Source organism: Strigops habroptila, chromosome 10, assembly GCF_004027225.2.
Source record: "Strigops habroptila isolate Jane chromosome 10, bStrHab1.2.pri, whole genome shotgun sequence".
Lineage (NCBI taxonomy): Eukaryota > Metazoa > Chordata > Aves > Psittaciformes > Psittacidae > Strigops > Strigops habroptila.
In genome coordinates this window covers 18,455,312-18,479,904 of record NC_046359.1, presented here as the reverse complement: position 1 = coordinate 18,479,904, position 24,593 = coordinate 18,455,312, and the positions used below count along the sequence as shown (strand labels likewise).

The 24,593-nt window shown below is 37.5% G+C and overlaps 2 protein-coding genes across 2 annotated transcripts in view; both read right to left on the bottom strand.

Moving 5' to 3' along the window:
- Positions 1-3,889, bottom strand: part of EXO1 (exonuclease 1) — a 33,470-nt gene extending 29,581 nt beyond the window's left edge. Inside the window, exon 1 of the mRNA XM_030499754.1 lies at positions 3,834-3,889. The gene's annotated coding sequence lies outside the window, so the exon portion shown is untranslated. The remainder of the gene's footprint in view (positions 1-3,833) is intronic.
- Positions 3,838-24,593, bottom strand: part of WDR64 (WD repeat domain 64) — a 66,002-nt gene continuing 45,246 nt past the window's right edge. The window contains exons 13-28 of the mRNA XM_030499952.1: positions 24,221-24,344; positions 22,728-22,897; positions 21,525-21,701; positions 20,499-20,629; positions 19,115-19,207; positions 17,319-17,412; positions 15,884-15,926; positions 14,483-14,604; positions 13,552-13,657; positions 11,798-11,859; positions 11,289-11,398; positions 10,324-10,509; positions 7,405-7,504; positions 4,925-5,005; positions 4,711-4,744; positions 3,838-3,952 (exon numbers count right to left, since the gene is read on the bottom strand). Coding sequence (XP_030355812.1) covers positions 3,909-3,952; positions 4,711-4,744; positions 4,925-5,005; positions 7,405-7,504; positions 10,324-10,509; positions 11,289-11,398; positions 11,798-11,859; positions 13,552-13,657; positions 14,483-14,604; positions 15,884-15,926; positions 17,319-17,412; positions 19,115-19,207; positions 20,499-20,629; positions 21,525-21,701; positions 22,728-22,897; positions 24,221-24,344 — 1,677 coding nt within the window. The 3' untranslated portion in view covers positions 3,838-3,908. The remainder of the gene's footprint in view (positions 3,953-4,710; positions 4,745-4,924; positions 5,006-7,404; positions 7,505-10,323; positions 10,510-11,288; positions 11,399-11,797; positions 11,860-13,551; positions 13,658-14,482; positions 14,605-15,883; positions 15,927-17,318; positions 17,413-19,114; positions 19,208-20,498; positions 20,630-21,524; positions 21,702-22,727; positions 22,898-24,220; positions 24,345-24,593) is intronic.

Here is a 24,593-nt window from a genome sequence, read left to right as displayed (position 1 = left end):
GGTTTGTCAGACAAACTTGATTTTAGTTTTAATCACAAGGTTAATTGTGGTTATGTAGTGGGTTGGTCCTGGCAGACACTAAGCACCACCCGGTTGCTTGCTTACTTGTCCCAGTGGGATGGAGGAGAGACTTGGAAGGGCAAAAGTTAGAAAACTCATGGATCAAGATAAAGACAGTTTAATAGGCGAAGCAAAGCTGTATGTTCAAACAAAATAAAATACAGAATTCATCCACTACTTCCCATCAGCAGGCAGATGTTTAACCTCTTCCTGGGAAGCAGGGCGTCAGCACGCATAATGGTTACACGTGAAGACAGATACCATAACCACAAATATCTTGATTTGCTCCTCCATTCCATAAGCTCTTATTGCTGAGCAGGACATTGTATGGAATGGAATTAGGTTCACCCCAGCCAGACCCAATACTGTTAACAATAGTATTTTTAAATATCCTCCCACAAGATATTTTGCTAAAAAAAAAACCAACCCAAACAACAAAAAACAGTATTACCCCAAAATCCATCATAGCCCTATAACAAGTTGAAGACAGGTAAATCATTGCAAGTCATTGTATATTCAGCTTATCAGAAGACAGTCTTTCCAAGAAGGCCAGCAGATCAAACATCATTCATTATCAGTAATATAGAAACCCCTTTGTTTTCCCCAAAATAGTTGGTAATAATGGCACTAGTTACATGAATTATCTTAAATACTTACCACAGTGACACGCTTGGCAATGATTTGTACCTTTAGCGAGACAAAGAATGATAGGATATGTATTCTGTGACTTGTGTCATGTTGTGACAGTGTCCTGGAATGCTGAAATGCCAGGAAGGATTCAGGGAATCATGACTGATAATGAATTGAATATGAGCTCAGCATGTAGTCTTCTGGCTTAGAGGATGAACATGCTCTCTGAAAGCATAAGCAAGGAATTAAGAGGCAGAAACAGCAGGACATATTAACTCCTTTTTGCGAATCTGATGTTTACCTGATTGTGAGTATAAAATGGAGTTCTGACACATTAGACACGCAAAAAAAAAAACCAAAACCAAACAAACTACTGTGGTGGAAAAAGCTAAAAATTTTGTCTACAGAAATCTGCCTTGTAGTGACTTGCAAAGTTCAAATTACAGTTAACTTTGCTACCAAGAACAATTGTGAGGCTGACACAGCCTGGGTAAAGGAGAATGCCGTTTTGATTTGCTTCTGCCTTCAAAACACTTCACAGAGTGCAAGGTGTAATTTCTCTGTATCATGCTCCTCTGATTTTCTGTTTTATATGGGCTTTTTAGGGGAACAGAACTAGAGGCCCTGGGGAGCACCTGCAGGGATACAGGAGCCAGACCTGTGCAGAACCTACTGGAGCTAACAGGGCTTGTTAGTTCAGATCAAGTGCCATGTTAGTGTAACACACTGCTTCCAGACCTGAGCTGGCTCCTGAAGCTGCAGTGCACTGCCCCTCTGCTCCTTACTCTCAGCTCAGACAGGTTGGCTGGATCATGAAGAGCAGACACTGACTTCTTTGATTAAGAAGAATAGTCTCTGGAAAGGTTTTTCGATGGCTGATGAATCTTACTCTGGCAGAAAAAAAGACAGTATAATATCCAACATATGAAAGTCCAACCTGCACAACTTTGGAGCAGAGAGGAAACGTGTGGTTTTGACATGGAGAATAACTGTCCGCAAATGTACATTAAGAGCCCTAGGATGCTCCTTTCAACTAGAAACCAAAATAGTAACACAAACAGGCATTTGGCCACAGAAGCTGTTCATGATGGTTTCTCTGCCTTGTGCCATGCAGATGATAGACCAGTCTCCTTTGGCACTAAAATTTATGTATCTTTCTATCGGAGGGTAAAATTACTTTTATCTGTTCCTGATTATTTAAGTTCCTTGCAGCATCTTCCCTAAGGAAGCAGATGTTTAACCTGAGATCTCAAGCAAGACTATTTTGTTTTATGTTCTACTATACTACACTGGTCTTGGTTAAGGTCTGTCTCAGGGCATCATGAATTCTTAGATGTCGAATGGGCTATCCACTGATTTCAACAGGAATCATTTTTACATAACCCAAGATCCCTTCCCCTTTTGCCATGCGCTTTTCCAAGCAGAGGGGCAACTTATTATGCAGCACAGGATGAATGATGCGTTTAATATGATACTGTTATTAACTGTGCTAGTTAAAGCATAGGATTTCCTATTTAGGTGATAGAGAATAAAGCATGAGACAAGCAAAGCTTTTTGACATTACTGTACCATAGAAGAAAGGACGAACCTATGAACTGGTTTCTTAATATTGGTGAGGCGATCAGTTTCCAGCATTTGCCAGTCCTCTTCCAGTGCTATCCAAAATTTCAGTTTTAGATTAAGGGTTCAGGGTCCAACCATAAAAATAGGGAAGATGTTAAGTAGGTTTTAGTACATCCCAGAAGGGAATAGTTTAAGACTTTCAATTAATGCAAAATCCACCAGAACAACATTGTTACTAGCTTCTCATTAAGTAAACAGCCACTGGCAACTGCTGAAAAGGAGTATGATTTCTGATCACCCTAAAGTAAGCTGAATAACTTTTATGAATTTTGGTCTTGTTTACAACTGTTCAGTGTGAGGAGTTCATACTGAGTCACAATAATAATAAAATAATACTATTGCACTTTCACCGTCATTACATCCTGAATCATATATAGATCTTCGTTTAAATACATCTACCATGCCCTAGTCTTGGTTTGCACTATATAATAAAAATCATGAAAATAATTGGGGTCAATTGAGTTGACCTATATTGGTTTTTACTGTTTTAAATCTGCAGAGCTAGGATTTAAATTGGTGCAACAAGGGATCAGGATTTTGCCCATAAACCTGAACTGACAGGCAGTAAATCAGTCAGAAAAACTAACTAAAAAAAAATCTAACGTGAACAGATTTTCCCTATTGTGACATGTTACTGCATTTATGAAACGAAGTAGCATAAACCAGAAGCAATCATCTGAGCTGCTGAAAATGATTTTGGGGGGTAATATGGCCATTTCATTCTGTTAATAATTCTGGTCAAGGCATCTTCTGAGCAAACAAAAATATTGGCTAAATATTCTAACTAAAAGGTATTAGAATGATAATTCCAAAGACTTGTCTGCATAGCATTAACAAAACAATTGCAAGGAGCTTTCCTTAGTTTGTGCCTTTTCTGGTTTTGTATTTAAGCTTAATTAATGTAAAGTAACCTCAGCTGAAAATAGTGCAGAGTTAAAGACAGTGTGTTCTATCATGCTGTAACCTAAATCCAGGTATCTTTAAATAGGGCTGTTTCTCATTATTTGGACCTAGTTCTCAATCTTCTTTCTGTCTTATCTCCACATGATTAACAAGGAAATCTAAATGTTTCTGGAAGAAGACATTTGACTAGGATACTGTGGCATATCTGTGCTACCTGTGGAACATCCCATCATCTCTTTGCCTATCTAAGAACACCAAAGTTCCTGAAACATGAGAGAAAAGTTAGAGCAGTACCTCTGGAATAACATTTCTTGTTCTTCAGAGGAATCTATATGGCTAGCAAAAGCAGAATTTTTGCAGATCTATGGCTCTGAGTCTTTAAGCAGTTAATCACAGTAAGGTTATTTTTCTTCTTAACCATTGAAAAATGGAGTGAGATGGGCTTTTCTGTGAGTATCTTGTTATAAACATTCACTATCTCTATTAGAATTTTTTATCTGCATGAAAGACTGGAATAGAAGTAAAGGTTTGATTTCTAGATGTTCTACTCAATCATGAAATGGATTTAAATACAATTAAAAATTAAAAAGAAACAGAGAAACAATGAAATAAGAAACCTGCTAATCCACTTGTCCTGAAGATGGACACTATGTTTATTTGTCTTGACCTTGTTCTCCACCTGTCTGCATTGCCTATCCAGTGGCACTTGATGTCTCAGCTTTTCTCTTCTGAAGACCTTGAAAAATAAATTGCAAAATTTCAAGAACTAAATAATATATTCAGGTGAACAGGCCAATTTGATAGTGTTTTGTAACAGCACAGACAAAAGAAAATATTTATTGTGCATGTAGCTCACAGAAAAAGTCTGATCTCATTTCATTGTAAATCCGTTGCAGTGTCATTGGTTTCAGTGTAGTTACCCCTAATTTGCCAAGGCACAAGACCCCCTGTATTTTATTTTCTTCTTCTGGAAGAAAATGAAACACAGATTTCCAAGGCACATTAATGGTCAGAAGAATAGCATATATGCCAACTGTTTGAACATTGTGCTCCCAAGTTTTCTGTTTTCCAAGATACTCTGTAATGCTGCATGCAGAAGCATTAAGTCGTATAGATTTGAATGCAGAGTACCCTATTCATCCCACCTAACTAACCATCTAGATGTTAGAGGCTTATCCAAGCTAGTTTTCTAGGCACCCTCTATAGAAAGAGATCACCACCTCTGCTAGGGGTGATTCTTTCCATCCTATGATAGGTGGGATAAACAACTGTGGACATTCTGGTCTTTCTCCACAGACGGAACAACCTAGGAAGCCTTGCTAGACAGCTTGCAATAAATCAAACCAATAGTACCCATAAAACAGTATTAACTTACAATAGCCAGATCTTTGTGCAAATAAGAATAAATTTTTTGGGGCTGGCTAAGAACGTCGAGTGTGAACAAAGTTAGTAAGGTGAGATTGAACAGGAGAAGCAAGTGTCTGGAATACTCACTTGGCGGCATTCTCTCTTCAACTGGCTTCTCAAGCTTCCACCAAATGGAGAATGGAGTTGGATAGGTAGTAATGCAAACCATGTTAGAAAATTAAATTGAGAAGCAGATAGTTAACAATAGAATGTCAGAGTATGTGATTGTAATAATTTACTAGTGCTAATGGCTTCTGCTTTATGAATGCTACCGCAAAAGGTAGAAAACACTTATGCTTACCTTATATATAGGAAGATGCCCAAATACTGCTCCAGCCAATCTGTTTCCGGGCTCAAAACATTTCAAAGGTTGTTTATAGATCTGACCAAGGGAAGTCAAAGTCAGTGCATTACTAGCTGAAGACAAATTATAATGAAGACATTACTTCTGTTACTGAATTGCATGGTAAGATTCGTGTTATCTGAAGAAATGTATATCACTACTGTCTAGAGAGATTAGGGTTTATGCACAGGTTTTCTCTGTACCATGTAAAGGCTGCCTTGAACTTTTTTTTTTTTTTAAATAAGAGGGATCATTATTCTACTACAGAAAATGCATAACCAGCAAAATCCCAGCTTCCCAAACAACACAAAATCAAGAGTTAACAGCAAAATGCCTTTTATCACCTAAGTTAAAGCTAGTTTTAAATGCTTAGTTCTCTTACCTATTAACACCTTGGATAAGCTCAATAAAAGAATAGTAGTAACAGTTTAAAACATACCACATCTTCAACACTGTAAAACATTTAGAAAGGAATCTCTTCAGTATCTGTCTGTCAATTCTAAGCATTACTCATGTGCATTAATTACTAGGCCTTATCTATTTCAGAAAGATAGGACAACTGAATTATGGTGAGTTAATCGTATACTCTAGGTATTTGCACAGCCACTGAATAGCACACCCTAGTCTAAAGTGCAAACTGAAGTCCACTGGTTTGTTCTGCTCTATGGCAGATGATAGGAAATCAAACTTTTTTCTCACCAAAAGCTTAATCAGAAGGGGACTCCAGTACTAACATGTATCATGTATCTTCTGCTATGAGACCTCCAGTAAGCCATCTTTCCAAATGTCTATGTAAAATGCAAAGCAGAGCCTACCTCTACTATCTTGACCTATAATGTACCCAACCACTGACTTGCTACAATAAATTTCATGTTTTATACCCAGCACCAACATATTTTTCCCACTAACACTGTTCTCTCTTATTACACAATGCTGTTTCTACAGTTGTCAAAGAGCAGGGGACCAGTGATCAAATGCCAATACTTTGTAGTGCATCCTCCTACAAAAAAGTAGCTACATCAGTCTTCCTGTGATTTAAACACAGGCTTCTCTGGAGATTGTGCAGCACCTGTGACTGGTACAACTGTGGCTCAAGGGAGCTCACCGACTTGTTGCTGTCTTGGGGTGAAATGGTGGAATGCCTCAAAACTGCATGCTTGGCCACCTTTGTGTAGCAGCAAGTAATCCACTAGCTTCCATAGTCAAGCACCTAGACAAGATGAGAGTTGATCTCGAATATTTGGTGTCCCAGTCAGCAAGGACAAATGAGAAAGGAAGAACTGGCTAGCAAGAAAGGGCAAGGATAGAGGTAGGACAAGTGGTAATGGGTTTAAACTTAAACAGGGGAAGTTTAGATTAGATCTAAGGAAGAAGTTCTTTACTGTGAGGGTGGTGAGGCACTGGAACAGGTTGCCCAAAGAAGTGGTAAATGCTTCATCCCCGTCAGTGTTCAAGGCCAGGCTGGACAGAGCCTTGGGCAACACAGTCTAGTGTGAGGCGTCCCTGCCCATGGCAGCGGGGTTGGAACTAGAGGATCTTATGATCCTTTCCAACTCAAACCATTCTATGATTCTATGATTCTACAAACAGTGGAGAGGTGTCTTCCGCTCACCTTGTCATTCTTTCTCCCAAGGTACACAGAGAAAAGTAGCTGGCATCATGGAGTAATGCTGTCTTTTACCGACTACTGTTTGAACATTAGCTGGCCGCATTAGGATATCAGATTGTGCTACATAGGAGACTCACGGTACCACAAAGTTTAGGAGACATTTTTAAAGCATTCATAACCCTTACTGGGTTTTGACCAATAAGCTCTGAGTCAGAGAAAGAATGGTCAGAAAGGTGCTAATGGAAGCTTTTTTGGCAAGTGGTCACAGGATTTGTATTTTTTTCCTTTTCTGCTACAACTGCAAGAGAAGTTTTATCTGTTCCCTTGACTTTAAAGGGCTAAGCCAGGTAAAAATGGAGGAGCTCCACCATTATTCAATTCAAGTTATAGAAAGTATTCATAACGATATCTAAAACAACTCAGAACTCTCCTGGTTTCTGATTTCACGGGAACCCTAAAAGAACTATTGTGTATAATCAGGGACTCACTCTTGTTCTAGTATTTTCACACTTCCTTCAAGTAAATTTAAGATATTTAGAATTTCTGTTGGAGCATGTGAAAATTCTAGGGGTTTTAATGCTGTTAAACCAAATCATTGGTGAATCGTTGTGTGCTACCTTCTAAATTGGAATTTGGAAGTGTGAAACAATGGGAATGAAAACCAGAGAGGTTTCTTCGATCCCTCTGTTTATGCATCTTTGTTCTAGCTTGTCCATTGAATGAGAAGGATATGTAGGATTATTTATGGCTAATTTCCAAATGAGATATACAATTGCATTTCCTGTATGTTGCACAGAACAGAAACAAGTTTGTCATATACATTAGCTACCTTTGGAGAAGCCAGAGATTTGAAAAACTTTGAGTCCTGAATTGGGTCCACATGTTTAGGACCTTTTAAATCTGAAGGTGATCTGGTCAGTGACTTCCACCTGTACAGACAAGACAGAAAAAATCTGATGCTCCTATAAAAATGGCAGTTTTGAATGCAACATTCTTAGCTGGCTCCAAAATAAAATTATTTTGAAGTATAAATTATTCCATATATCTTGAAAATACAATTTATATTAGGACTTTCATAGGTGTCACAAAGTGCTTCACTAACACATCTTTCAAAGGCTGGCAATGTTAATATAAAAAACACTAGTTACCACAGCTGGGTGCTAATCTGCTGTCTGATAATGGTTTTTTAATTAGAACTGTCAGCAGTTCTGTCAGTTCTAATTACAGTTCCTGTATGCTGCTTTTGTAATAAAGAAAGTTTCCTTTGTTCATATATCTGGTTTCCAAATTGAAGAAGAAATGATCTAGAGTGTAGATTAACAATTTCATTTATAATCAGAAAAATTAAGTCAGGTCACACAAGCTAAAGTATTGTAAACTACAGACTGAAACGGAGACTGTTCTTTTGTATGGGCCTATCTACATGCTGGCATTTTTCAATAGATCACCTGAGCTGCTGGTTTAAACTGTAAGCACCTATGCTATTCAGCTGGGTTTGTACCTTTCCAGGTATATGCACATTTGGGTGATATCTGTAATTAGCATTTATAACATGTTTTGTCGATTGAAATTCTAAAATATTATCTTAGTGACTTGACAGCTATCCAATAAGCAATTGTAACAGTATCATAAAGAAAAGTGACGACCCAAGAGAAGCTTCTGTATCCTATAAAGAACAAAGCCTAGCATCCATAAGTAACGCAGCCTTTTGGATGATGGTTGGCTAGCTATCTGTTACACATTTGATACAATTAATCCAGAGGTATCAAGTTAGTCTTAAGGTGACAACACATATAGAGTATGCAGAATAAGACTGAAACTTTCTATTGTGCAGCATGTGTCCACTTCCCCTCCCTGCCCCTGCCACTAGTTCTCTGCAGAGTTAAGCAGGCTTTGCTGCCAGTCTGTTTAATTAATGTGCTTTAAATGTATGATAGCCGTTCTACTTTACTGAAATAGTTGAAGAGTCCTCCACAAGTAGTCACAGTTTGACAGAGGCATGTCATTTATGGAAAGGTTCTTTAAAGTTAGCTGGCTTAATTATAGTATCTTTGATTCCAGAGGTTTCAAATCAGTTGCTGACTATTCAAAAGGACTACAGAGGTTAGTCCTTCAAACACAGCCAAGCACATCTCTATATTGATGAGTTAGCGTTTTGATTTCAGTGGGACTACTCACACTATAAAGAATTCTAAGGAATAAGAAGTGTTATCACGATACTGACCTAAAAGAAGTAACAGAAAGGCACCTGAGAGATTTCCCATTGTCCCAAACTGCTTTGGTTAAAAGGCAGCTGTTGTAGTTTAAACCCAGCTGGTAACTCAGTACCATGCAACTGCTTGCTCACTCCCCCTGTATCCTCCCGCCCTGGGTGGGATGTGGAGGAGAATCAAAAGAATGTAAACCCTACGGGTTGAGATAAGAATGGTTTAATAACTAAAGTACAATATAATACTTCTAGTACTACTACTAATGATGATAAGGGAAATAATAAGGGGAGAGAAAATAAAACTAAAAGGGGAAAGGAAAGAACTCCAATAAACACAAGTGATGCACAATACAATTGCTCACTACCTGCTGACTGATACCCAGCCCAACCAGAGCAGCGATCTGGGCCTTCTGGGTAACTCGCCCCAATTTATATACTGGGCATGACATGCTGTGGTATGGAATACCCCTTTGGGTAGTTTGGGTCAGGTGTCCTGTCTCTGCTCCTTCCTGGCTTCTTGGGCCCCGCCTCACTGGCAGAGCATGAGAGACTGAAAAGTCCTTGGTCAGGGTAAGCACTACTCAGTGACAACCAAAACATTGGTGTGTTAATCAGCATTATTCTCAGACTAAGTCCAAAACACAAGCCTCTACAGTGACTAGGAAGAAAATTAACTCTATCACAGCTGAAACCAGGACAGCAGCATAAGAATTGACATGGTATATGAAACCTTACCACTAAAGCAGGCATGACTTTTAAGTCTGGGAGTAATTTTTCCCATATTTGGACTACTTTGCTATTAGTGGTACTATGTATATTGCCTCTGAAGATTCCTGCTTCAATATTTATGTTTCTTTGGTCAATCCACTAATTAATGAACCAGGGAGCTCCAGGACTATAAATATGACTTAAGCTAGAAGACCAAGGCTCTCTGGCTTGACTTGTAACTAACCTAAATTCCTTGAGAACTCCATCTAGAAGGAGAGAGGTCCAACACTGCTATTGAACACACAACATTTATGCCGGTGTCAGAATGTTATGATTGGAGGTATGTGAATGTATCCATAAGATCCCAGCAAATTTAAGAAGACCATTTTTTAAACTGAAAGATTAAATCTGGCTTATTTTTAAATAAGGATTTGGGTTTGAGTTGAAACTAATTACATTAAGATTTTAAAATAAATTTTCTGGAATCCCAGAAGTATATCAGCTTGTGGAACTGGAAAGGAAACAGGCTGCTAACCTGAACAGTGTATGTAACATACAGACTCTAATTAGGATAAAATATGAGACAATTATCTAACCATCACTATTACTGAATTCAAATCCCAAACATCACTTCATCCTGGCTGTCATCTAGTCATTACAATTAAGAGATCTATCCATGCCGTGTAGAAACATTTATACAAAGGATTTTTCTAAATAATTCAAAGGAAATAATAATAATTCTTTCTGACCTTCAGTTTAAAGATGCTTTTTACACATATTTTCAGAACTGTTCACACAGTCCTACATGTATGTAAATGTATGAGATCTTACTTGTCCCTGTCCTGCACAAGAGGATATTCAAGCTCCTCCTCTTCCATATACTTGCTTTCTTCTTTAATTATAATAGGAAAGGTATTAACATCACAAGGCAAAATCAACCGACTAATATCTGATGATTCAAACTTCCTGGGTTGTCCGTAGTAACCAAGATAGTATCCATTCATGGCATTCCAGAGCCTACAGGCATAGTAGAAGCAGTGCCAAAGGACAGAAAGGAAAAATGGATACTTTTAGAAGTGGGGAAAAAAGTGAGAAAATACCTGTCTACATTATCAAGTTCTGCAGCACTGTTCTAGAGTTCAGTGTGCTAGTCGTAAAAAAAAAAAATCAATGTGATTGAAGTTCACTGTTCATAATGTAAGTAACTTGAGAGTAAAACAAACTCAGAAGGATGTTGTAAAAATCAGAAAACAAACATTTCTTCTTTATAATTACGAAACTGAGTAAAAGCAGCAATATTCTGAATTGCTCCTACAGTAAGATGCTGCCACCAAAGCAGGATCTACACAAAATTTCCTCATTGATTCTCCCAAATACCCCAAAGAAACCCCTTCAAATGTACTTGTTAGCCAAGAAGGAATTACCACTGTCTATAAAGTATTTCAGACTGCAACGGATTAATTATATAAGCATTGGGTAGAGCCAGTGCTTAGGACCCATGTCAGTTTAACAAGTATTGAAAGCTAAATAGGTTTAGAACAGGTGGCCATTTCTAAAATGATGGGGCCCTTAACTATGCATTCAAGGTCACCTTGCTGGAAGAAAATGATAGTCTGCAAAAGGTTTGACTTCCTGAGAAACCTGGAAGCATTACATTAAAAAAATAGTTCTTTCAGGTGCAGAATAGAAAATGCACCCAATGTATTTATTTCAGTTCCAGCCTATATAGAAGTCCAGCAAGAAGAGGAACTTTGGAGACAGTTCAACTGATTTGCCATAGCCGTAAGAAGCAGTACCTGACTGAACCATCAATAGATGCTGTTACTACCACATTTTTCTCCTCTTCATGAAATAAGTCAACCACTTCAGTAGCATGTGCCCTCCAGCAAGCCTCCTCCTTTATTTGCTGAGGGAAAAAAGCAACATAAGCACATTTCAGGCAGTTCTGTATGATTGGTAGCTTAGTGGATTTGTCAGCATGGCTTTCTGAAAATTAAAAAAGGTGGAAAAGTAATCCCTCCATGAAACAGTCTGTGAATGGCATATGGTAGAAACACCACTCAGAGGACATGGATAAATTAATTCTTAATGTAGCCTCTTTGAACACAATGGAATAATGCTAACAGCATTTTACTTATGTTTTTCTTGCTTTTCACAACATCAAGTTATTATTTCAAGCAAAAGACATGACTTTTATGTGCATGAAACATTTTTAGTCCCCATAGTGCTCTGAATCCATTTTTCTCTGTTTGTCATATCTTGGTATACTGTTCAAGTTAAGAAAAGCCGACAGATACTTGCTTACATTTTTATCGTTTTGTGGATCTTCTAAGAATGAGGTAATGCACCAGCGCATAATACGTCCCTCTGTTTAAAAAACAAAAAAACCAAAACATTAATAAATTTCATTAGTGCTGCACATTCTCTTGTTACTATCATATGCTCTTGGTAAACACTGGGCAGAATAAAGCAGAGATTACAGGTCAGTGAATGTTATTTTAAGTTGAATGCCACTATCTCATTGTAGAGCACAGAGCAGAAAACTGTGGACTATTCACTAATATGTACGGAAATATACATACTCTTTTTGAGCAAAGTGTCATTAACTGGACAGGTTTGAAACGGAAAGAATGCAAAGTTTTTTCTTTAAATGACATGAGTAAAAAAGAAGTCATCTTGCCAAGACAGTTTTCTATTGTACAAACTAGGTATGAGAGCTTCCTGGGGATTAAACTGTTTTTCAATCCTGGTAAAACGGACAAAGTTGATTAATTGCAGACATAATGAAAGCTTAATGTTTTACAACGTTTTAGTGCACTATGTGAAGGTAGAATCAAACAACCATTTTCCTTATGACTCATAGCTGCTCAGTTTCCTGCCTAGGTTCCCTCTTTCCTCATGAAGTTGCCTCTTATCTCTCCTTTCTACTACCAGACAGAAAAATCTTTTGTGTAATTCCAACTTTCATACTGGTCACATCTGGTTTCTAGGACTGTATATTTTCAGGCAAGCAAGGAGGCTGACAGAGAAGTTGACCTTTCCCTAACAAGGAAGAATCTATAATGGGAACAAAAAATTGGTAGTAGCACTGCAGGTTGAAGAGAAGGGTACAGAAAGCATGAAAAGCAAATGCATAGTGGCACAAACACAAAAGGACAAAGGGAGAGTATCAGATGAATAGGTCATAGGGTGGATACTTTTCCACAACTAATTAAAATCCTGTTCATAGCATGCTGCCTTCCTGAACTCATTTACTGATTTGCATCAATGGGGAATGGAAACTTCTCTACATTTTCAGCATCAATGTCAAGCTACTGCTCAGTTTTGCGATAAATGGAGAGAATGAGAAAAAAACTTTCTCCATCCAACCTCTGACAGCATAAGAGCAGGAAGCTGGCAGGAAACAGTTCTAATAGTAATTTTAGAGGAAAAGTGACACATTAAAGGTCAAAAATCTCATATGACAGATGCAGAAGAGGAAAATTGCCAAGGTGTTTCTAAAGGTTTGGAGGAGAAGCAGACAGCAGATGACTTTCTGTCAAAACGAAAGCCAGATTTCATGTGAAATTAAATCTGACAACGAGCTGCTAGCACAGGCCACAAGTGCTTTCTTTCCTTATACAGCAGCATAGTGCTGAAGCCATTACTGTACACTCCACATCAGTGTCCCAATCATGCCTCTTGGTACAGCCACAGCTGCAGTTTCTTATTTAGTTTTATTACTATGGGTGTGAAATTTTTTCTTTTTTTTTAGGAGTAATCTTTGCCCTTGATATTAACACAATAATTCAGATGGAAAGTTTATGCAGGGCATGTGAATGAAGAAAATTGAAATGTCTTTTATAAAACCAATTCTACTGGTAATGCTGCTAACACTAAGCTTTAATCTACCATCCTTTCATACTAGAAAATACCTTTTTCAGTTGTTTAATTATAGCTTTGATGGAGAAAGTCTGGAAGCATTTGGACATTCATTTCCACATTTCTGGCACATTTACAACATGATATTTTGTGGTCCTACAGACTGTCCTGAACAGAATGACTATCATGTTTACTCACCCCTACTGCCTGCCGAAAGTATTTTAGTGGAGATGTCTGTACATAGTGCTGTCAGAGGAACCGAAGGATGTTTTGAAAATGGCAAAAGTTCTTTCACTAAGTTTCCCTAAAATAAACAAACACACACATATTTCTCTTTAAAATATATCCACAAAAAAAAATAATAATCACTGCATGAGAAGTTGAGTTCCTTTGATTTGATCTATTCAGCATTACTCACCTCATTTCTATTCAGAAAGCTGCTAAAAAGGTAGTTATCTAATCTACTGAATGACCAAGATAGCTGGGGTGTACTCTGGATTGCTGTCTGTTCTACATCAAAAGAAAAAGCTATTTCACTCTTCAGTGATTGTACCATGGTACTCCCCCTCCTTACTGTATTTACTTTGTGTATCTTGTTTAGAGTAACATGTGTGATCACATATTTTCTGGAATCTGAAGTGATAAGACAACCAAGCCATTGACATTCTGGTGTGTGACTGGCTTTAAAAGCTGATTACAGCTGTAGACACTATGTGTTAGGTACTATTCTCTCCTGATTTGTAACCTTACTAGTTCTAGCTGGCTTGTGCAAAGTTCCAGAAATATTTCTCATCTTCTGTCAGTAGGACATTCTGCCTTGCCTATTATCCTTTCTTAGAATATAGATGTTTTGGGTGAAAACTCAACTTTCAGACTTTGACATAACTTTACAGTCAGTTTTTGTTATAATTATTTCAAGTCATGTTTCTTCATTTTCCTCTTGCCATTATTCCTGCTACAGTTATTAAAGCAGGACTAATTTGTATTTGTGGAAGAAACTGTTAACCAAAAAATTCAATAAAATATCTAGATGCTGCTGCAATTGCTAGTTAAAAAGCATGTTTTCGAAGATTAGTAGAATTACCTTCTCAATAGTCCAGTCCCATCCCAAAGACATTCAGATAGCTACCTGAATACTCCATAGGCAAATACAGCCATTTTCATGAGCAGAAGCCAGTATCGGTGAGTGTCCTGCTTCAGCTTTGGGTAACTCTACGTACTGGATACTCTTGCAACTAGTTGTGTCTTCTGCTTTGGAACACAAATGATCATACATTTTCTCAACAATTTTTAGAACTGCTTTTGAATGCTCAGAAATTACATAACACTAGAAAAAAAGTAATTTTGAAAATAAACTCCATCATCAAAATGACATTACTCTGAAAACATTACAGATATGGATAAAAGACAACTGAAAAGAAATTAGAACAGTCTTCATGATCTTATCTAAACCAGCCAGAACTATTGCTTCATGATGTGAGGGAACCTTATTTAGAGCATAGCAAGATTTTACAGAAACTGCAAGCACCAGTGAGAGTGGAGGGGAAGCGCAAGACAGTGTTCACCAGAACAGCTGAGAAGCAGTTCTGCAGCCTCTGAACGAGGCTTCTAGAGATTACTGTAAATTCAACAATGAAATGAAGTTTAATAACTAAATGACAATTCTGGAATCATAGATTTCTGTACTTACTTCTGCAGTTCAAAACTTTAGCTAAATGCAAGGTGGTGGTTACAGAGAATCTTTTTTGAGTTCCTGCTGTGACTTCCCTAGTGTTGGAGGAGCTCAGGGGGTCTCAAGAAGGTCCTCAGTGAAATGGATATTCAGTGGATGCAGGAATGAGTGCCTATTTCATTGGGCAGCTACAAGGCTTAGGGATATTCTGGTTTCAGAGCATGTTTTCTTTGCAAAATAATTCCAGCTTAAATCCATATTTCAGATGATCAGATTTCTTGTTTTTAGGAAAGTCTGCTCTCCAGCAGAGGATGGCTAAAGGATTCAGAAGAATCCAGAGGATTTGCTTCTTGCAAATTAACAACTCCATTTACACAGCTTTAACTCTTAAGCACTTCGCTTTCTGTTGTTTCTGTTGTTTTAAGGATATATACCATAAGGAAGACTTTTCCTTTTAAAATTTCATCTGCTTTTGAAGATTTTGTCTGTAAGGTCATTCACTCATACAGGAATCAAATTGCTTTCGATATACCATTTCAATAATTCATTACTCAAATATTTATGTGGCAGACAAGTGTATATAGTTGACAGACTCAAATCCTGCAAGGTTTTCAGCATCATGTCTACTTAGAAAAAACAGCAATTAAGCCCTTGAATATCCTGCGTTGTGGCCTGGCTTTTGGGAAATAACTGCAAATCAGGAAGGAGCAGAAGATTTTGAGGTGTGTCATCCACGTACCAATGATATCCCAATTATTATAAATACAGCTTGCCATTCAAACCATCAAACTCATTTTCTGTGGTAATCTGGACCACAAAATGGATCAGCATTCAAGAGAATGAAAAACGTTTCCATACCTGTTGTTATTTCAGTATTAATTTCATCACTTTTTACATTTTCCTAAAAGCAAGGAGTAAGATGTAACAGAATTAGAAAACAGAACGTCGGTGTAACTACAGAACAGTTCTCTACTTGAAATTACTTTAAGAACTTATTTTTTTTTAATTGAAGGACTCAAGTATTTCCACAATTTCCATTCAATCTGGGACAGCGCTGAGTGAAAATAAGAAACATTTCATCTGAAGAGAATCAAAATCACAGATGAACAAATCACAAATGAAATTAATTGGAATTTAGGTAAATTTGGCTGAATGGCATTAATTTCTTAGGATAAGCAAAGTCAATCACAGTCATGTGGATGTAACCTAGATCTCTAAGAGAGTTTAATTCAGAACATGCATATAGTCTTGACACTATCTTGAGCAAAGATGAACAAAGTGCATAAGTAGCAGTAACATTTACTCACACCTGCATCTTCAGTATGAGAATTGTGACAGTCCTTCATTTGTGTCTTACTACATAGGCTTCTGAGTATCCCCAAGGCTGACAGTATTCTGGCCTCAAAAATTGCCAAGTCAAATATGGCAGGAAAAACCATGCAATCACCAGTGTTTGAGATATTGAGGTGTCTTAGAAGAGGACAGGCCACTTCAATCTCATCCTACCTATTGATCTGTAAGGCTTGATATGTGGGGGTTTTGGGGATCTTTTTAAGAGCTGCAAATGGCTGTCCATTTTGTTACTCTAAGACATTGTATACTTTAGTTTGCAGATGACAGTCAGGCCTACGTCTACTTGGGAATCTATGAATGTGCCATACTTTGCTGAAACAACATGCTGGAAAGAATCTGAGAGGTAGAAGGTTTTTTTCTCTTTTTGCCTACTTGCTATTTGTTACTCTGCAGACATGGCATGTTCTTCTGGCATAAAAAGACAAAATGTGTCACAAAAATCATAATGCTACCCTTAGTAAAAATACATAGATTGAGACGCTTGATGGTAAATTAAAAAAAAACCCCAAATATACTGTCATTTGAAAGACTGTATCCAAGCAAGTGTGGCTGAAATGTAGATGTAGTTCCAATTTTATTCAAGTACTTCACGATTTCTCTATTTTACCTTCGAGTTCTTCTGTACTCAGTACTTGAGTACTGCTGTTTCTCACCATTTGAAAATGAGCATTGCTAGTGATAAGCATCTGACAAACACTTTGGTAGTCAGCTATTCCATGTATCAATCACAGAGCCAGCTGCCCGACAGAATGTATTCTTAATTCCCCACCTCATTCAGCTTAGGGGAACAGAGTTTATTTCCCTGTAATTTTTGATATTTAGTCGTGTGCGTCTCTTTATGGAGGGATTTTAGTAAGCTACATGATTTTAAAACCAAGACTAAGATGAAAACAGAAATTTGCTTTGAACGCTACTGAACCCATGAAGCCAACATACCTACCTCTTGTAGGCTCAAAGAACTGCTCTTGTGCTCTGGAATGGCATCAGTATGACTCCTTACAGTAGCAGTAGTAGAGGGCAGGGAACTATATTTCCTGTGTGAAAGAAATTATTGCAGATCACTGACATTCTGAAAGAAACTGTTTGCTGTCTGGAAAACAACATCATCCAGTGTAATAAAGCATAATAAAATAGTGCCTGAATTGATCACACTAAGGGTTGGTGGTGTTTTAGAAATTTATGCAAGTAACCAGGCAATATTTGCATATTACACAGCCAACCTCTCCTGTTAGGAGTTTTGAGCAAATTAAATCCATAGTAAATCAAAATAAACACTGGCATTCATCATAAGAAGTGAAGAGGAAAAAAAATTCAGTGCATGTCAGTGGCTTGTCCCCTTTCACCTTACCCAGTACTTTGTTCTGCAATTTTTTTTTCTATTAGTTATTGATTATTTTCAATCTGTTAAGAAAATCTTCAGAAATGGGATTCTGTGGAAGAAACTCAGGAAAAAAAACTGTATGTGGTCTTCAATGTTTATGTTTCTGAGTCAAGAAAAGATCTGACTGTGCTAATGAGAGGTTCTTGCTGCATAACTTAACCGATTTCACATCATCTGCTCTGTTTTTGTATCTGAATGACAGGGATAATGTAAGACCCAAATAGACAGTATATAGCTGGGGTAGCCCACTTAAATTTGGACAGGTGGCCATGGCTTTGTAGTTTTTTAAAGTTTGATTTCACAAACTTGCTAGCATTCTTGAACATTATGTGTCTGTATATTATCACAGTCAAATTCATCCAGGTACTTTCCTAGTACATACAAAACATCCTAAGCCTATATGATTCAAAGTCATTGTAGGATCCTCCTGTTTAAGCATAATCATAATTTTTCTTGATTTATACAAATTTCTATTTGTGAATTGTAATCACCACATTTTTAATTTAGCTAGGATTTCCTAAACTAATCATTAAGCTATAATGTAAAAAAAGCAATTTTATGTTCAGTTAAGTGGCACTGGTACATTTAGGTGTGTAGTAAATGCATAAGCTACTTGAAGGTTTTTTAAAGCATCATAAGACCATAAATCATTCTTATGGTTCAGGAGAGCAAAAATGCTGCCTAATTGCTTAAGACCTTAAACTTGCATTAAGTATTTAAACCATATTGAGTCCTTCTGGCTACTGTTGCATTTGCATATCCACTGGAAGCCAAGCTGCTGAAGTTATGTACACGTGCAATGCCTTTCTCTCAAAATGAGCATATTTGGCTAAAATTCTGTTCTCCATCCAACACTAACAACCTATGCCAGCTTCTAGTTTGTTTTAAGATGAAACTTGAGGCTGCACACTTCAATGAGCTTGCCTCCCTCTTTGTTTGATCAGAGCATCTAGTAGCATGAGGATTGTATCAGTTTTGAAATAAAGAAAAAGCCTGCTGTCACATAGATTTATCTCACAGAGATAAGAATCAAAGAAGATATAGTATACAGGAAAACCGATACCTGACAAAAGCTGATTTCTGTTGAATCCTTCAACAGAATTGAGACTTATGAGGTCAGTTAGAGGACAAAAGAATAGCTTAGTGGAGCAGTAAAAGAAGAATTTATAATATTTATGATTGATAAGCATTGCAAAAGTTTAAGGACAGGAAAGCTAATTAACTGTATGAACTTGAACTGATTAAATGCAAAGAAAATCTCAATTTAAATCAGCTGTCTTGGACAAATGTTACATTAGTGTACTACAACAAATGACTACACCTGTCCTGGTGGTAGGTAAAATGCACACAGTTACCTGGAAGAGAAAGCGCTATGTACAAGGAATAACATGACATTGACTCCAGATGCCTGAAGAACTGAAGCCTGTCTGTCTTCATTAATTTTACACCTGAAAATGAAGGTGTTCATACAGGATGTGTCAGATAGGTCGCATATTGTTCCCAGAAAAAGTTGCAAGCTTTATTTGTAATCTAAAAAATCAAACATCTCATTTCCCAGAAAGCATGTCACCTAAAAGATTTAGACACAGTTTTTCAGAATCAGTTAATCAGTTATGATGGATTAATGTCAGTGAAGAGTAGGTACAAAATGTGCCTGTGTCAGGAAATCCAGGAACCTGATGGAATGATGAACATTTCATTCAGCCAAATATTTTTTTGAGAATTAGTATCTAAGAGAAAAGTAAAGTAACTTATGTTGAAGTTAACTGCTAAGTTAATGTTAGAAAAGTACCTGTTCCTCACATTCAAACCAGTCATGTGAACGCTGGGTAAAATACTCTACTTATAAATTGACTTTCCTATCTTCCATGCATCCACATTAATTTGCCCCCTCATAAATGAGGAGGCAAAGCAAAAGAAGAGACAGAATGTGAACTGCAGTTAAGTTTCATTATTTCCCATGGTACAGAAAAACTCGGCTCACTTTCTCAGAAACATGCCAATTTTACATATGAGGGATGCTGTAAAACTATTGGGTAGGATAGGTAAATATTGACTTTGTATAGTTGTAAAAGGCTTGTATTCCACCACCAACACAGAAATACTGCCATGCTGCTCCATACAGTCTAATCAGACATGTTGTAATTTTTCATTTTCCTGATGTAGCAGTTTAATCCACATGAGAATATCTGAAACCAGTATGCTCATATTTTGTCACTTTCTGTGAAAGTTTTTAACTTCCAAACCTCCAAATCTACTTCAGATTTTCCCTTGCTGAATGTGACTTCTAGTCATCTAGGTATTGACAATTATACCGATATGATAATGTAGAACATCTGCCATTATCATCTGAAGTAGCATTATTTCTAGCTGCCCTCCCGAACATGAGACTTCCTAAATAAGGATGTTTCTTCAGCTCAGTAGCAGCCTCAATGACAGAGTGATTTACATAGAGTTTCCTCAGTGGCAGTGTTAAGTTATGTTAAAACACTATTCTTAATTAGATCATCCCTTCCCCCAATGACTCTTTCTCTTGACCACATCTTCTACCTGCAATGTCAGGAATAGTTAACGAAATATTTTGAAGTGGGAGAGAGGGAGGCCCACATAATTTGCTACTTTAACTCCTGCTTGTCCAGCACCCTTTATAGCTGGGTGTTTTAGCATTTCCAGTATGCCATTTAAAATGTTTGTATGAAATACCAAAGATCAAAATGCCTCCTTGAAAGCAATACTTACAGGCATCTCACAGTGGCAGATTCGAAATCCCACAGAATTATTGCACCGTTTGCACTTCCTGTAGCTATCAGATTGCATCCTTCTACTTTTAAAACAGCGAAACACTTAATTTCCACAGAAGGTACAAAATTCTACAAAGAATATTAAAAAAAAAATTGAGTAGGAGCAATGTGGACACTAGAGAGTGAAATGTTTTAACTGTTAGTTTAATAAGGTGCCTAAATTGACAGTGTCTGCAACAACTGCATATTGAATGCTACTCTAGTGCTATTGTATTTGAGCCATACAGAAGCACCAGAAGGAAGCAGGGAGTGATAGTACTGGAAGACTCCCTGCTGCAGAGAACAGGAGCCTCCTTCTGCCAACCTGACCTGCTACCTACAGCACAGTTGCAATTAGAGCATGTAAAAACTGCTGTAAGAACTGAAGATTAATCAGAAGTAGGTACTTATGCAGATACTGTAATCAGGTTAAAGGAATAAGTCACTGAACAGAAATACGATGATATTTCCTTAAACATCATCTAGATCTATTACAAAGTTAGTGAAATTATACAAAACAAAACTTAAGCCTCATGGACTAAGTTAAATTGGTCAACAACTGAAACATAATTTGGCGTTTTACCAAAGCAATAAGAAGAAAAAATGGAATCACTTTAACACCCAGCTTGATCTTTATATGCCACTATTCCTGATGGTCAGTCTAGTTATAGTAATGAATGGCATTTAATTTCTAGAAGACTGTATACAAGAACCTCAACTTACTATTTTTTACAGGAATGTGAAGTGTATGTTCAGAGCAGCTGCTTCATCATGGTAAAAACCGTGCAATGGATTACTAGGCAGATATAGCCCTTGGAAACAATCACTTTCTTACATGATTTATTTTAGACCTTCAGTGTACCGATAACTTGGAATACTTATTTGGTTCTTATCCTGTTACTTAACATTAAATCTTTGAGGGCACAGTAAACATTTTACTTTCTAATCTTCTGTAAATTATGTGGAACCTTGAAGTGTTTCTCACCGCTATATCATCCTTCGGAGAACTGGTGTCAGACAGAAGCTGAATATCCGGGAAAAAATCATGTGTTTGTAAGGTGCCAGGCTTCAGTAACAGAGAGACAACTGGATTCTTTGGTGGAAACGACACTGCCTCAGGAAGCACCCATGTGGCATACAGGTATTTTTCAACTGAGTTACCCTATTAAAATAACTGACTTACTGAAAAAGGAAGGAAAAGATTTCCTGTTCATAAGAAAATTATCAGTGACTACGTATCGAAAGCCTGTAAAAAGATCCTGTGTCAAACTGTAAAAACTGTTACAGGTATCAACTAGCATATGCCTACACTGCAAACTGACACATCAGCCAGAAATATTCTAGTTTACTTTAAATTACCTGCTGTTATATTAGAAGCTGTGGAGTTCAGAGCTTTTGATTTTACTCAGTTTAACTACCTTCTTAAAGTAAGTTGTCCCTTCAGTTATAGCTGCTTATTTTATTAGCACTGCTTGTCTGCAGTTCACATCTACCATACCAGCAAAACTGGTGGTTGTTTCCAATTGCGTGAGAAGAAGAAGCCACAAGTCTACAGCATACAAATGACTGGGGTATGTCAGCAACATCTGAGTCTGAGGACTCAGCTGCTGACTGGGACAGTGATGTCTACAAACAACAGAGATCCAGAACCCAAGGAGGTGATGCTGTGTCTTCCACTGCCCAAGGAGTGCACTAAGGCAGAAAGGCAGCCATGAAGCAGGAAAAGATACAGCTTCCTCATGAGAACATGGCCCTAGGTGTGAGGTACTGTTAAAAATCAGAGCTCTGACCAGTGCAGTGGGGCTAAATATGTAAACAGGATTTGCAGGAACAGTTCTAGCCAGTCTCAGTTGCTGGTGAACTAGAAACTCTTTAAACAGGGTAAACACTGTCTATAATAACAGCGGCAATATTGTAAAGCTTTTATCTTAAAGTTTTGACTGAAATGTTGATCACAAACAGAAAAGCAAATGCAAGAAAAGATATTTTCAGAATGCTGAAAATCAATGGACTAATGAACATAGTAATACTTAGACAGAAAGGCAGAAAGCTAATTTGATGATATGCAGAAAGTGGATTGTTCCTTGGCAATTTCTAAAAGTGTATCTACTGTAATTAATGAAGTCCTATTTTACCTCAAAATCTAGGAGCTACCAAATGAAAAAAAAAAAAAGTATATTTGGAAAACCTGAATCATTTTCATCTTCCCACTCTGCTCCAAAACAAGAAGTGCATGTTGACTCTCATTAGCCTTCAGGTAAACTATCTTCAGCAGACGACAAGCATCTTTGCTGCACTGGGCCAAAGGCAAGGCTTTAACTTCCTGACCGCTTTCAAACACCCAGATTTTCACTGTTCCTACACATGGATGATAAAGATACACAAAAGGGAAGAAACTTTTCAGCATCTGTGCTTCAAGCCAGAAACTTGAACTGGATCAAACAGGGAAAGGAGAAATAAAAAGAAAATCCAATTGAAGGTTCCGAGCTATGTCACTGGCCTTTAGAAAGCCATAACAGTGTGTGTGTTTCTTAGGAAAGCACTCTCAGTGACACCAAACTTACCAGAAAACGTCTTCACCACTAGGCCCACCATTTTTCCATCTTTTTTTCCATGGCTGTTTTATGCTACAGCCCAGGATAAAAGACAACTACCTATCTTACTTCTGTTTCTGAACTAACATCATCAGAGAGCCGACAGAGTGTGGGCTATCAGGCAGAAGACTTCAGGTTCTCAGCTACAGGAGCAGTGGGACCTGGCTGCTGGGCATGTCCCACAAAACTAGTGGGGAGAAGGAGCTACAGCATACAGCATTATCTTAAGTGAAGCAGTTATTACATATGACTGCACTTTTGTAAGACTTGATACCATTCACCTTCTGTCATGCTCTTATAATCTTAAGGGTGCAGTTTCTATTCTCAAGTATAAGCAAGAAACATTAGCCAGTATACCATGTGGAAAAGGCCATCTCTTTATGTGATGCAGCTTTCACATACTTAATATGTTTTAATGCTTCAGGTATGTACTCTTGAACATTTGAATGTGAGAAGAATTATTCAGTTATGTTATCAGATTACAAAATTATTAAAGTTTTCTGCAGAATTCAGTGTAGCAGTTGTGTATTGGAGAGGTCTTGTCACATTACCTAAACTTGGTGCACTCTAAATAAAACACGTGAAAAATTCAGGAAACATGTAGATATATGTACTTGAGTGTTCAGTGCCTGCAGATGCTATAAAATTGAGCTTGGATACTATAAAATTGAAAAACTGCTGTTCTCTGTCTGTAGCCACTTTCTTACAGATCTAGGTCCTAAGTGCTATGAGTAAACATCTTTTCAGACCAAGAGCTTTGAAGAGAGTCTTCTGGAGAGAAATAGGCTAACCGAAAAACAGAGACCAAGCAGCCAAAAATCACCTTTCTATGAATTATCTACCAAATAAAACCCATCCAAGACACACCCCCCCGCTGCCCTCTTCCCCAGACATACAGCTGTGCATTCCTTCCTGCGCACCTTGGAAGAAAGCCAAAATTCATTCTTCTGTCACTATAAGAGTCAAGGCAAAAAGTTCTGTCTCCTCTTGTAATATGTCGTTTTAAATAAATGCAATAAAAATCCTCTTGTAATATGTCATTTTAAATAAATGTAATAAAAATGTGATAATTATTTAATTAATTTACCATCACATGCTCCAGTAGCGAAATAAACCCCATGTATTTCAATGTCTGCGCAGGTCACTTCAGTATTCAGCCCATGCGCATCTTCCATCTGATATACTTGATATCCTGTTTCCAGGTCCCAGACCTGATAAAATAAGACGGTAATTATTTTTATTACATCCTCTAAAACTTATCACACAATATGTTGTAGTGTGAAGGACTAATACTAGAGAAAATTTTCATATCCTGTGGAATAGGTCCTCTTTTACAATAGCACACTGCCATGTTCTATTACTGAAATACTAATGTAATTTCCCTGAAAATGTTCCCCTCCCCAGAGAAGCCATTCTGCCAAGCGGGAACTGTATTTAGTATGCTATGAGAAAGACCCTTG